Source organism: Myotis yumanensis, unplaced genomic scaffold (assembly GCF_028538775.1).
Source record: "Myotis yumanensis isolate MYYU_CA2020_CCGP unplaced genomic scaffold, mMyoYum1.0.hap1 SCAF_35, whole genome shotgun sequence".
Lineage (NCBI taxonomy): Eukaryota > Metazoa > Chordata > Mammalia > Chiroptera > Vespertilionidae > Myotis > Myotis yumanensis.
In genome coordinates this window covers 142,866-156,850 of record NW_027223786.1, presented here as the reverse complement: position 1 = coordinate 156,850, position 13,985 = coordinate 142,866, and the positions used below count along the sequence as shown (strand labels likewise).

General features: G+C 50.7%; 1 protein-coding gene and 1 pseudogene across 1 annotated transcript; one reads left to right on the top strand and one right to left on the bottom strand.

Annotated features, from left to right (window-relative positions):
- Nucleotides 1–550: 550 nt before the first annotated feature.
- Nucleotides 551–3,664, top strand: LOC139000847 (THO complex subunit 1-like). Its single transcript, XM_070402841.1, is given in 6 exon segments — nucleotides 551–606; nucleotides 718–921; nucleotides 1,051–1,564; nucleotides 1,739–2,258; nucleotides 2,261–2,307; nucleotides 3,572–3,664. Coding segments are annotated over 6 exon segments (1,434 nt in total).
- A 2,112-nt stretch (nucleotides 3,665–5,776) lies between these two features.
- On the bottom strand, nucleotides 5,777–6,420 carry LOC139000845 (THO complex subunit 4 pseudogene; annotated as a pseudogene).
- Between the last annotated feature and the right edge of the window lie 7,565 nt (nucleotides 6,421–13,985).

The window sequence follows — 13,985 nt, the reverse complement described above, 5'->3', positions numbered from 1 at the left end:
CCCAATCGGCAGGGCTCACAGTCCCCTCACTCCACCCCTTTTAAAACCCTGTTTTTTCTCATGGAGGCCTATTCCCCTTCTTGCCATTGCATAGGAAGAAGCTGGGAGCCAGACCAAGGTCTGTAATAATAATAATAAAGGACTCTCTGCTTTTGCATCGGAATTGGCTGGATCTGTGTTTGTTTGTTGGGGGTCTTGAAATCTGGGCATAATATTTGGGGGCTCGCCGGGATCCGAAACACCATTGAGGGACCCCCAGTCCGGATGGCCTGACTGACCACGGTAGGTGTCTCTGACCTTGTGTGTTTTGTATCTGTCCTGTGTGAGCTCACTTCTGAAATCTGTAATCGCCTCCAATGATCTAAATGGATGCACAGGGGGACCAAGGGCAAGAGGAGTCAGGGGACACCTCACACACACACACACACACACACACACACACACACACACACTGTCTCCGTGTCATTTCTTCTTCGCCGACTCAGTACGCACATTTGGGAACCCCTGCACCTGCTGGGCTTTGGCCCCCACAACACACGCTGCTGCAAAGATGTCTCCTACACAGCCATGCTTCAGTGTAGCCGAAGCGCAGACGCGGTTTACCAAGTCTACCAGAGAAGCCCTGAACAACAAAAATATCAAGCCATTGTTGAATACCTTCAGCCAGTTACCTGGAACTGAAGACGAAAAGAAATGTACCCTTGACCAAGCTTTCAGAGGTGTCCTGCAAGAAGAAATGATCAATCACTCGTCGTGTGAAAATGTTTTAGCTATTATTTCTCTTGCTATTGGGGGAGTCACTGAAGGGATTTGCACCGCGGCGACACCTGCTGTCTTGTTGGCAGACACTTTGGAATGTCTGCCTTTGGATCAGTGTGACACGATATTCTCATTTGTGGAAAAAAATGTTGCTACTTGGAAGTCTGTTGGGAAAACTTATTTACTATGTATGTGCAATGACCTCTTAAGGAGATTATCCAAAGCCCCGCACACACTTTTCCGTGCATGGATTCAACTCTTTTTGGCCAGGCTTTTCCCTTTACCTGAGAGATCCGGTCGTAACTTGCAGGGTCAGTTTAATCTGGAAAATGTCACTGTTTTCAATACCAATGAGCAGGAAAGCACCTTGGGTCAGAAGCACGCTGAAGACGGAGAAGAAGGAATGGACCTAGACGAAGGTGACGTGGGTGATGATGAAGCTCCAACAACTTGCTCCATCCCAATGGATTACAGCCTGTACCGCAAATTCTGGTCCTTTCAGGATTACTTCAGGAACCCTGGGCAATGCTATGAGAAGATGGCATGGAAAACTTTCCGCAGGTACTCAGAAGAAGTCCTGGCTGTTTTCAAGAATTACAAGTTAGATGATACTCAGGACTCAAGAAAAAAGATGGGAGAATTAAGGGCAGGAGGAGAGCATGTATATGCTGCAAAATTTTTAACAAGTGAAAAGTTGCTGGGTTTACAGCTGAGTGACAGTAACTTTCGCCGACAGATTCTCCTGCAGTATCTCCTTTTATTCCAATATCTCAAGGGACAGGTGAAATCCAAAAGTTCCAACCATGTTTTAACTGATGAGCAGTCACTCTGGATTGAAGGCATCACAAAATCAGTTTATCAACTGCTCTCTGAAAACCCACCCGATGGAGAGAGGTTTTCAAAAATGGTAGAGTATATATTATCCACAGAAGAAAACTGGAACAAGTGGAAAAACGAAGGCTGCCCAAGTTTTGTGAAGGAAAGAACATCAGATACTAAGCCGACGAGAGCAGTACGAAAGAGAACCGCACCAGAGGACTTCCTGGACTTCCTGTGGAAAGGGCCCAGCACAAAGATTCTGAAGAGAAACGAGGCGATAACAAGCCTTTGGGATCTCTGCCCGGATAATATGGAAGCTTGTAAATCAGCCTCCAGAGGCTATATGCCAACTTTGGAGGAATTCTTTGCAGAAGCCATTGAACAGGCAGACCCGGAAAGCATGATTGAAAACGAATATAAGGTGGTGAACCATCCAAATTATGGTTGGAGAGCCCTGAGACTGTTAGCACGGAGAAGCCCTCACTTCTTCCAGTCAAACAAACAACAGTTCAAAAGTTTGCCAGAATATCTTGAACACATGGTACGAAAGCTAGCAAAGGAATCACCACCTCCTTCTGAAGACAGAAAAACGGGTGAGGGTGAAGATGACAAAGATCATGATGCTGTACCAAAGGGAAATGAAGGCCCTGATGCTCGCCGAGACAAACCTGTGACAGGGCAAAAATAGAGATGTTTGCCAACAAATTGGGTGAACAATGGAACATTCTGGCTCCTTCCACATCATCCCATATATAAAAGTAGAAGAAAAAACAAGCAAACAAAAAAACCCACAAAAACAAAAAAGTGTACCAAAACAAAAAACCCTCCTAAAAAGAAGAAATCCCCCCCAAAAAACAAAATAATAATAATAATAATAATAAACCAATAAAAACAAACAAACAAACAGAAAAACCCCACAGGAAAAGCTCCTCAGAAAGGACATTGATCCAGCCTTTCAAGGGGCGGAGGCTTCTGCAAGCCCATGTGGCCAATCACGGACTTGGTCTCTGAGCCAGGGCCTGAACATCCATCCTGAGAGGGAGTGGGGGTAAAGCTAGGAGGGGGTCGGGGGCGGGGGGGGGGGGGGGGGCGGGTGGTTGGAAGTCCACCAGATGGCCCAGCCCAGGCGGGGCTGGAGAGCCCGCCCTGCCCTCTGCTGGTCGAGAGGCGCCAATGCAAGGCCCCCTCCTGCAGCCTCCTCTGGGGAGGGCAGAGCCAGGTGACTGGACTTCCCCAGATCTGGCTGGACAAGAGGGGGGAAGGACAAGCAGGGGACGCTGTCTGCGACAAGGCAGGGACTGAAGGGTGCTCATGGATGCTGAAGGACCATTCAGATCAAGAAGTGTCTATGTGTGACTGCGGATTTACACACACAGACGTGCAGGCACCACCGGGCACGCGCACACACACACACACACACGCACCCCAAAAACAACACAAAGGTATTAATCCACTTTGTGTAGTAAAAAGTATACTTGTACAATGTTTTGGACTTGCATTTTGTGCTATCCAAACGGGGAAGTAAACATGCCGGATTTGGGGCGGCGGGGAGAGGATAAAAGAGAGGGATTGACATTTGCCGTTTCAAAATGGCGGGTGCCGCCCTAACTGGTTTGGCTCAGTGGATAGAGCATCGGCCTGCAGACTAAAGGGTTCCAGGTTCGATTCCGGTCAAGGGCATATACCTTGGTTGTGGGCACATCCCCAGTAGGAGGTGTGCGGGAGGCAGCTGATTGAGGTTTCTCTATCTTTGAGGTTTCTAAATCTCTATCCCTCTCCATTCCACTCTGTTAAAAAATCAATGAAATATATTTAAAAAACAAAATGGCGGCTGCCAAGTGACTGGAGCCCAAAGAGCTAGAAGTATGCCACGGTCACCCACATCACGGGACAGTGCATGAACTCTAAGGTAGAGATCCACCTCATGCACCGCATCCACCTGCCAGATGGCGAGATCTTCTGCAACTTCAAAGAGCTCTCCCGTGTTGTCCAGGAGATTGACAAGCAGGTGATCCGGGAGCAGCAAGAGCAGCAAGAACGTGGGACCGAGGAAAGCCAGGGCCACCCCTGGCAGAAGTCTGGTTGACTGGGGCAGGGAGCGGCCTAGGTCCCAGCCTCGGTCCCTGCCCCCGCCTCTGCCCCCGCCGTGGCCTCGGCCGCCACCTTGGCCGTCTCGCTCACTCTGGTCCAGCCTAATGATGTCGTCCAGTGACATGTGGATTTTGTCGGCCATGGCGGGCCCTGAATCAGCCTCGGATCGAGCCCGTACGGAGGCAGGCTGGTCCTTCAATTCCCGAGCGGCGCCGGGGCTGTCCCAGATGTTGGGGTCCAGGCCCAGGGCTTCCCAAGGGTGTGGACGAGTCGGTGAAGAAGAAATGACACCGAGACAGCGTTCAGTGGGTCAGCAGCCCAGCCAGGCTCTAGCCAGGTGCTCTAGCGGCTTCTATGTCCCGGGACCGGGTCTTGGCGAGACCTCTCTCCTGAAAGCACCCTTGAAGAACGAGGACGACGACCACGACCACGACAAGCCTAGGGCTGAGAAGCTCTGCAAAGAAGGCCCTGCCTTCTTTTATAGCCCCAGAGCTGGTGGGAGGAGCCAAATCAGCTGCCTGCTTGACCAATCAGCCGCCCCCAGGACCAAAGTCACTGGTTGGGCCTCAAGTTGAGGGGAGGAGGCTTGCATTGGCGCTCCAGAACCAGGAGAGGGCGCCACTGGCCCGCCCAAGCGATTCACGGGGCTTGGGGGAGGATTTGGGAGACAGGGCAGGTGCCCAAGGAGGCCTGCAGGGCTCGGTCTCCACGTCTTGCAGGACGGCATAGCTGTTGTTTCTCCGTGGAAGAAGGGACAATACATACATAGACAGGCTCTGGTGGGCCCAGGCTGCGCCAAAAGGAAACAAAGCCACGGAAAATCTCCTAGGCGTGCCTCACTCGGCAGATATCTTGTTAGCGGTACCTTGTGCTCCCAGTGTGTGTGTGTGTGTGTGTGTGTGTGTGTGTGTGTGTGTGGCAGGGGGACGCGGGGGGCGGGAGGGGTTTGGAGGAGGGAGGGATAGGTGTGTGGGTGTGGGTATAGGAGTTTGTGTGTGCGCGAGCGAGCGTGTGCATCTGTGCATGTACATCCGCAGTCACGCACGGACACTCCTTGCTTTGGACGGTCCGCCCCCATCCATGAACACCCTTCAGGCCCTGCCTTCTCAATGATAACGCCACCTGCATGTCCTTCCCACCTCGGGTCTAGCCAGAAATGGGGAAGTCCAGTCACTGTCTGTGCTTTCCCCACAGGAGGTTGCAAGAAGGGGGCTTGCATTGATACTTCTGGACCAGCAGAGGGTGGGGCGGGCTCTTCGGCCCCTGCTCCAGTCCACCCAAATTCTGTAATCCACAGCCAAATATTATGTCCTGGCCTGTCCATCTGATCGACACCCCGCCCACGCCCACCCCCAACCCTCCCCCCACCCCGCTCAATCTGTGGATGGATGGTCCGGCCCCTGCTCAGAGACCAAGTCCAGGCCTGGCCACCTGGGCTTGCCAAAGCCTCAGAAATTGGAAAGGCGGGATCAACCTATTTTTCTGAGGAGGGTATTTTGTTGTTGTTTTATCGGAGGGAACGAGTTATTTTGTTTGTTTGCTTATTTGTTTGTATGTTTGTTTTTCCCACACCTTTTCGGGTGATTATGGCCAAGGTGAAAACAGCAACCGGTAAAATGAATCCCGAAAATGACTCGGTACAAAACAGGTCTTTTTCAGAGTTATTGAATAAAATAAAAGTTAACGAAAATTCTTTCTAGGAGTTTTAAATCCTATTTCCAAACAGAAGAAACAACTCCATCATTGGTCCCAGGTCCCTGGCCTTCCTCGAGCACACTGACTTGCTGGTGCTTTAGCTGGTGTCCATCATCGCGCTGTCAGCATCCAGCTGGGAGTCCAACTCCTCGGTGTCCCTCATGGAGCTGTAAGCCTCCTTCTGGGAGTCCAACTTTTTGGTGTCCCTCATGGCATGGTAAGCGCCCAGGTGGGCGTCCATCCTTTTGGTATCCCTCATCCAGTTGTAAGCGCCCTTTTGGGCGTCCAACTGCTGGGTGCCCCTCATCGGGCTGTAAGCGTCCTGTTTGGCATCCAATTGCTTGGGACCATCATCGAGTTGTAAGCGTCCAGCTGGGAGTCCAACTCCTCCGCCGAGATGTTTCGCTTTGAATCACGGCCCGTGCGCCTGCCTGGACGCCGCTTGCCTCCGTGGGCGAGGTCCTGAGTGCCGCCGCCGCCGCCGAAGCCTCCAGATCCTCGGTTTGTAGTCACCCAGCCTCTGTTGACACTCGGTACCCGGCCTGGACTGCGTGTCCATCTGCGAGGTGAGGATCTGGATGTGGAGGGGACGGCCATTCAAAGGGATGCCGTTGTACTGTTTCCTGGCTTCCAGGGCATCTGCCTTGCGCTCAAAGTGCACGTGGGCTGTTCCCAGGCTGCGGCCAGAGAGGTCATAATGGGCAACGGCCTGCTTCAGAGGCCTGAACTCCGCAAACAGCTGCTGGATGTCCGCGTTGGACACTCCGAAGTCCAGGTTGGACAACAGCAGCTTCCCCCAGATGGTCAGGCCGGTATCCGTGCTGAAGGCCCTGCGGAAGCGGTCGTGTTGCCACTCGTGGGGAAGCTGTCTCGGCCTTCTGTAGGGTGCCGGGCGGTTCCTGCCTAGGCCGAGGGCCGCCCTGTTCCGGAACGACCCGCCGCCCCAGCTCTCAGGGGCGGCGGCCTGCGCTCCGCCACCGAGGCCTCCCTGGGAGCTGGCCCTGCCTGGGTCCCGGCCTTGGTACCTTCCCCAGCCACGGCTGTGGCTGTGGCCATGGCCGTGGCCTCCCTGGGAGCCGGCCTGGCCTCGGTCTCAGCCTCGGTCCCTGCCCCCGTCCCCGCCCCCGCAGCGGCCCCGGCCCCCGCCTTGGCCGTCGCGCTGGCTCAGGTCCAGCCTAATGATATCGTCCAGTGACATGTGGATTTTGTCGGCCATGGCGGGCTGCCGGAAGCCGGTCCATCCTCGCTGCTTGACACAGTTGCTGCAGGAAAGAAACATCTGCACAGCATATGTTTCAATGGACCTGGCATATATAGCATACTGTTCTTAATATGTTTGCTCCCTTTAAGCGCCATGTGTTTTAACCAAGGTCACCTCTCCGAGAAAGGTTGTTTCCCCAGGTGGGGATCTTTCCCTGAGGTTAGGGAGGGGATACAACCCCTTAATTAAGTGCCAGGCGGGTAGTTAAGCTACATAATCTTTACTCCCTGGAATGGAGATAAGAAACGCCCTAACCTTTGTAATAGAAATTGACAGGATTAAAATCGGCTGGTATAAATACGGATGTAACAAGACAATAAACATCAGATCCTGATCAGTTCCTAACCAGAACTCCGACCAGAACTTTGGCTGGAGATCCTGGCTAGAGGTCCTGACTAGGCTGCTGATCAACTGAAGGCTGTCTTCGTGTCATTCCTTCTTCGCCAACTCTGTCCACACCTTTGGGGACCCCTGGACCCGCTGGGATTGGACCCCAGCAACCAGCTTACGGTGCATCAGAACCTCATCAGTTCCTAACCAGAGCTCCGACCAGAACTTTGGCTGGAAATCCTGGCTATAGGTCCTGACTAGGCTGCTGATCAACTGAAAGCTGTCTCCATGTCATTCCTTCTTCGCCGACTCCGTCCTCACCTTTGGGAACCCCTGGAACAGGATTCCCCTAGGTAAGCCCCTCCCCCCATTGAGAACCCCCACACTCGGGACGGATAGGACTCCACCAGGGTGCTACAGACCCCCCTATAGAGGATAAGTAGGGTAAGAAGGTGGATAGTACAGAACTTAGATTGAGAAGATGTGCCATACTGAGTCCAAAGAAAAAAAGACTCTGTATTGATCTTTTAACACATATGCTTGCTAGCAGAGGAGTTAAGGTTACTCCCAGTCAGACGGAATGTTTTATACAAGAAGTATGTCCATGCTTTTCTGAGGAAGGAAAGGTGCCAGAAAGGTAAATGTAGAGGCATGGGAGAAGGTAGGCCCAAGGAGCCTTATCCTTAACCCCACTGCAGCCTTTCCACCCCGGGAAAGTGCAGGATTGGAAAGCTCTCCCTGGGGTGATAGATCAGGACTCAGGTAATAGCGAAAAGTGCCAATCCTACTCTTAAAATGGATACAAGAGAGCATTTGGGATTTTTCTTTTTAATGCCTACTTTGGATTGAGTAAATGCATTATGTGCGTCACCACAATGGACCCAGAGAAGCTCCTTGTCTCATCGTTCCAAAGACTTAGAGTTGCCCCGATGACAGAAAAGCGGAAAAAAGGAAGAAAAGGACGGCTATGCAAGGGACTGAGGTGCCAACATAGGGTCAGCTGAAGAAGTTAACAACTGAGGCCCTACAGATGGTAGAAAAGCAAGAAGTGGAAGCTACTCTCTCAGCCAAGTCCAAGGACTCTGAGTAAATCAGCAAAAGAAACTTTCATTTAGCAGAAACTCACTTATTTTGTCAAATGGAAAGACTTACTTACAGAAGCCTGGAAGGGACCTGATGTACTTTTAACCTAGGGGAGAGGAGATGCTTGTATATTTCCACAGGATGCAGACTCACCTGTGTGGATTCCAGACCGTCTAATCCGACCTTATGTCACACGACCCTCCATCTCCTCCTCATCCTCCTCCTCCCCGGTATCATCCATATCGTCCGATCCAGAGGGCACAGCTGACTCCTCCCCGGACACCGACGCCACCATCAAGCACGGCCCTGATGGACCCTTTGATGCAGCCCTTCAACTCGCTGACACGTCGGGAAGCCCGTCGCCAGTGATGCCACCCGCTAGCCAGACCAACAAAGACAATCAAACCAACAACTTGAGGACAGCTGAAATCTCTTGACTGAAGAGGCCGGCAACCTCCTAAGGAACGGGGCTCCTTGTGCGCTCCATCCACTATGTTTATAGCTATGCTTGTTGTCATTGCTTGCCAGTCTTCTTCTGAGTCTTAAACAGCCCAATCTGAGAGGTGGCCGCTGATTTGCATGCGCTATCATTTAAAAAATAAAAAAGGGGGAATTTGCCGGAAGCCGGTCCATCCTCGCTGCTTGACACAGTTGCTGCAGGAAAGAAACATCTGCACAGCATATGTTTCAATGGACCTGGCATATATAGCATACTGTTCTTAATATGTTTGCTCCCTTTAAGCGCCATGTGTTTTAACCAAGGTCACCTCTCCGAGAAAGGTTGTTTCCCCAGGTGGGGATCTTTCCCTGAGGTTAGGGAGGGGATACAACCCCTTAATTAAGTGCCAGGCGGGTAGTTAAGCTACATAATCTTTACTCCCTGGAATGGAGATAAGAAACGCCCTAACCTTTGTAATAGAAATTGACAGGATTAAAATCGGCTGGTATAAATACGGATGTAACAAGACAATAAACATCAGATCCTGATCAGTTCCTAACCAGAACTCCGACCAGAACTTTGGCTAGAGGTCCTGACTAGGCTGCTGATCAACTGAAGGCCGTCTTCGTGTCATTCCTTCTTCGCCGACTCCGTCCACACCTTTGGGGACCCCTGGACCCGCTGGGATTGGACCCCAGCAGCGGGCCCCGAATCAGCCTCGGATCGAGCCCGTGCGGAGGGACGCCGGTCCTTCACTTCCCGCGTGGTGCCGGGGCTGTCCCAGATGTTGGGGTCCAGGCCCAGGAGTTACCAAGGGTGTGGACGAGTCGGTGAAGAAGAAATGACACCGAGACAGTGTTCAGTGGATCAGCAGCCCAGCCAGGCTCTAGCCAGGTGCTCTAGCGGCTTCTATGTCCCGGGACCGGATCTTGGCGAGACCTCTCTCCTGAAAGCTTCCTTGGAGAACGAGGACGACGATCATGACCATGACAAGCCTAGGGCTGAGAAGCTCTACAAAGAAGGCCCTACGTTCTTTTATAGCCCCAGAGCTGGTGGGAGGAGCCAAATCAGCTGCCTGCTTGACCAATCAGCCGCCCCCAGGACCAAAGTCACTGGTTGGGCCTCAAGTTGAGGGGAGGAGGCTTGCATTGGCGCTCCAGAACCAGGAGAGGGCGCCACTGGCCCGCCCAAGAGATTCACGGGGCTTGGGGGAGGACTTGGGAGACAGGGCAGGTGCCCAAGGAGGCCTGCAGGGCTCCGTTTCCATGCCTTGTGGGACAGCATCGCCGTTTTTTCTCGGTGGAAGTGGGGACAATACATACTTAGACAGGCTCAGGTGGGCCCAGGACTGGCCATTGGAAACAAAGCCACGGAAAATCTCCTAGGCGTGCCTCACTCGGCAGATATCTTGTGCTCCCGTGTGTGTGTGTGTGTGTGTGTGTGGCAGGGGGACGCAGGGGGCGGGAGGGTTAGAGGCGGGAGGGATAGGTGTGTGGGTGTGGGTGTGGGAGTTTGTGTGTGCGCGCAAGTATGTGCGTCTGTGCGTGTATATCCGCAGTCACGTACGGACACTCCTTGCTTTGAATGCTCCTTCGCCATCCATGAACACCCTTCAGCCCCTGCCTTCTCAATGACAACGCCCCTTGCATGTCCTTCCCACCTCGGGTCTAGCCAGAAATGGGGAAGTCTAGTCACCTGTCTGTGCTTTCCCCACAGGAGGTTGCAGGAGGGGGGCTTGCATTGACGCTTCTCGATCAGCAGAGGGCTGGACGGGATCTTTGGCGCAGGCCAAGGCCCCAGTCAACCCAATCTCTGTAATCCACAGCCAAAGACTATATCTGGCTCAGGCAATCTTGTGGGCCCTCCCCACCCCTCACCCCGACCCTGCTCACTCTCTGGATGGATGGATGGTCAGGCCCCGCCCACAGACCAAGTCCGGGCCTGGCCATCTGGGCTTGCCGAAGCCTGAGAAAGTTGAAAGGCCTGATCAAGAGTTTTTCATGGAGGTTTTTTTTATTTTTATTTTTTTAAGGAGTGTTTTTTTTTTTTTTCATCTGGCATGACGTGGAAGGTGTCACTCCAGGCCCCCAAATCCAAGAATGTGGGGGGAGGAAGCTGACCTGAATCCAGTTCCTCAAGCTGGTTTGCCTCCTCTGTTGGTGTGTTGTGACCTCTTCACACTACAAAACTGTTCACTATTTACTAGGAGCAATGTCAGAGTCATCCTTCAGCACTCCAGCCATGTGTTCGCTATGAGTCTTAAATCATCGCTTTTTGTGTAATGGGCAGGCTTTTTCCTTCTCTGGATAGGGGCCACTTTCTTTGGTCTGGATTCCTGCATGGAAGAAATACCCTGTCGCTTCAGATATTCTTCTGAATATCTCGCTGCCATCTCCAATTTTCCCCTCACCCATTGAATCCACAGTGACACTCCTCCACAGTTTCTGAAACCCTTCGTCCACAGAAAATTGACAGCTTTTATCATTGAAGAAAAGAATTTTCTTCTTTTCTGGACGATTTACAAAGAATATCTGGTCCCCTAAAGCCTTGACAGCTTTCTGGGAATTGGGCAGTACTTCCTCTATGTCTTCTAGAAGAATTCCTCCTAAGCCTCACTGGTTATGCTTATCTATGAGCAGAAGCAGAGCTTTCTTATCTTGTACTCAATGGAATACTACCTTGCGGTGAAAAATAAAAAGAAGAAGAAGAAGGAATTCTTGCCATTTTACAACAGCATGGGTAGAACTAGAGAGCATTATGCAAAGTGAAATCAGCCAGTCAGAGAAAAATGAATACCATGTGATCTCACTCATTTGTGGAATATAGAGAACAACATGGACTGATGAACAGGGACAGGTCCATAGACATCTGTACCACCACTCTGTGCTGGGGCCTTGGCAGCATGGCCACCACCAGGCAGTTCAGGGCTATCCCAGTATCTTTATATTTCTATCTACCTATCTACCTATCTGTCTATCTATCTATCTATCTATCTATCCCAAATCATGTTCATGTTCAATTTGTAACAAGGAAATTGGGGCTTCGCGCAACATGAGGAGCTGTATTAAAGGGTTGCAGCATTAGGACAGTTGAGACCCCTGGTCTAAGGTTTATTTCTACCTCAATTTCTGGCCTCTACCCAGCCTGGCCCTGGTTTGGGCTTGGGCAGGGGGCAAACTACTGATGTGTTTCTCTCACATGGATTATGTCTCTTTCCCCCCCTCTCCCCCACTCTCTCTAAACATCAAGGGGAATATTTCCTTAGGTGAGGTTTAAAAAAAAAATCGAACATAGGTCGGTCATGAGGTCAGAAGGTCCAGTATTCAAAGTGCTTGCAAGCTGCTCCTCCTGGGGTGTCCGGGCTGAATGTTTCAGAGCATCTCCAGGAAGGCCTGCGGGTATGGTGCCTCCACATGCTGGAAGGTGTTCTGTACTCTGCCTAACAGGATGAAGTATTTCATCTCCAGCCAGATGAACCGGAAGTGATTCTCAGCGAACAGGATGAAGACTCCCCAGTTCCCGTCCTCCCCTAAGCCGCATTGGTGAATCCCGTCGGAGGTCTCTCTGGATCCACCGGATGCTGAACCTGTCCTTCTGAATCTGCATGTGGCGGCTGTGGGAAAAGCTGTACAAGTCGTCCATGTAGTCCACCGTGGCTGATTTCCTCTGCGTCAGGTGAATTCGAAACGAAGGCTCGAATTGCATTGGGCCGTCCACATGTGTGTTAAGGCGAGGCCCGTACATCCAACCGGTAATGCATAAGCCATCATCCGCCACTACATTCAGCAGTCTTCCATAGCCATAATCTAGCTGTCACAAACCCAAAAGGTTTCTGTATGGGAACATCTTGGCGTAGACTTCTCTATAAGACATACCACCGATTTTCTCTGGTTTCTGCAAGTTTCCAGGAATGCCCAAGTCCTGGTGACAGCGCTGTCTCCAGATGCTGTCGGTGTGCAGGATGTCCCGGAACATCTTGGCATAGACTTCTCTATAAGACATACCACCTGATTCATCTGGATGTGGTAATTCTCTACCAAACTTCTATTTGGGAAGGCATGAATGGGAAATAACCCAGAATCCTAGATGTTTAAGACTGGAAGGAACTCATCTAGGCTAACTCCCTCCCTTTATAGATAGAGAAACGAAGGCTCAGGGAGAGGAGAGGACATGATGAAACCCAGATTGCACAGCTTGTCTCTGAGGTAGGATAGAAGCCGAGTCACCTGCCTCCCATGCAAGGCCCATTCCTCCCCCCAGAGCCGCCAGGAGCCAGGTGTGCACCTGTAGGCAACCCTGCAGCACACCCTGGGGTGCCCCCACAGGGACACCGCCTATCTGGCTTCTCCCCTTGCTTCCTCCTTGCATGTCTCTGCTGTGCTTAAAGTAACACACACAGACCTCTGGAGCTCTGAGACCCCTGTGAAAATGGGCAAGCCTGCTATTATTCTGTGAAATGGGATTATTTTCTGTCTTTTCTACTGAAGATCAATGAGCTACTAGCCATCAAGGGATTCTTTTGTTTTTGAAAAAAACTTGGAGTAGGGTTCTGAGAGAGTAGTTGCATCACAATTAATTCCTACCAATGTTAAACCCAAGAATTAGATCCCAGAATTTTATAAAGAGTGGCAATGCTTTTGCTCTTTCTACTTCTAAACATTTTTTTTAAAAAAAAATAGCATACACACTTGCATGCAATGCAAATAACCATACACTTGACACTTGGTCCTCATAGTGACTCTGGTAGGAGACAGTAGAGTAGGGGTCATTATCCCCAACTTACAGAAGAGGAGCTTGGTTCAGGGAAGCTACCTGTCTGCCTAAAGTCAAACAGGTAATAAAATGCAATGCCAAAACAATGACCTTGTCTAAGGCTTTCTTCTTTCTTACTGTGCAACTTGGCTTTAGAATTTTCTGCTCAAATTTTGCACATCAACACCAAAGAGCAACCTTTTCTGTTACATTTGAGACATTTCAGACATGTGAGTCCCTTAAAAAGGATAACAGCTTGACCCTTTGACTCAGGCAGCAGCCCCACAGCAGGAACTTCTCTCTGCTGGACACTAAATGACACAGGTGGGTTATGGGGGTGGGGGTGAACTTTGGGGGTGCAGAAATGAGATTAACCTTTATGATGCTTTCAATTCTTCATAATGCTCTGCATCCTTTCGAAAGCAATCTGAGGTAGTTCTTAGCTTTGACAATAATTCAATCAAAAGTAAGACATTCATTTGTTCATTTCAAAAAATATTTACTCACTCACTGGTGCAGAGAAAAAGACTCGAAAGGCTATATCATGAGTCTAGGTGTAATGATTATTAGCATTTTATGAATGGTAAAGTATCTTATCTTTTGTACAATGAATATATATAGCATTGGAAATGAGAAAACAAACAACAATGGTCTCACTTACATGTAGAATTTATAAAGATCTGAATTCATGAAAACATGGAGCAGAATGGTGGTTGCCAGAGATTGGGCCTGGAGGAAATGGGGGCAATGCTGGTC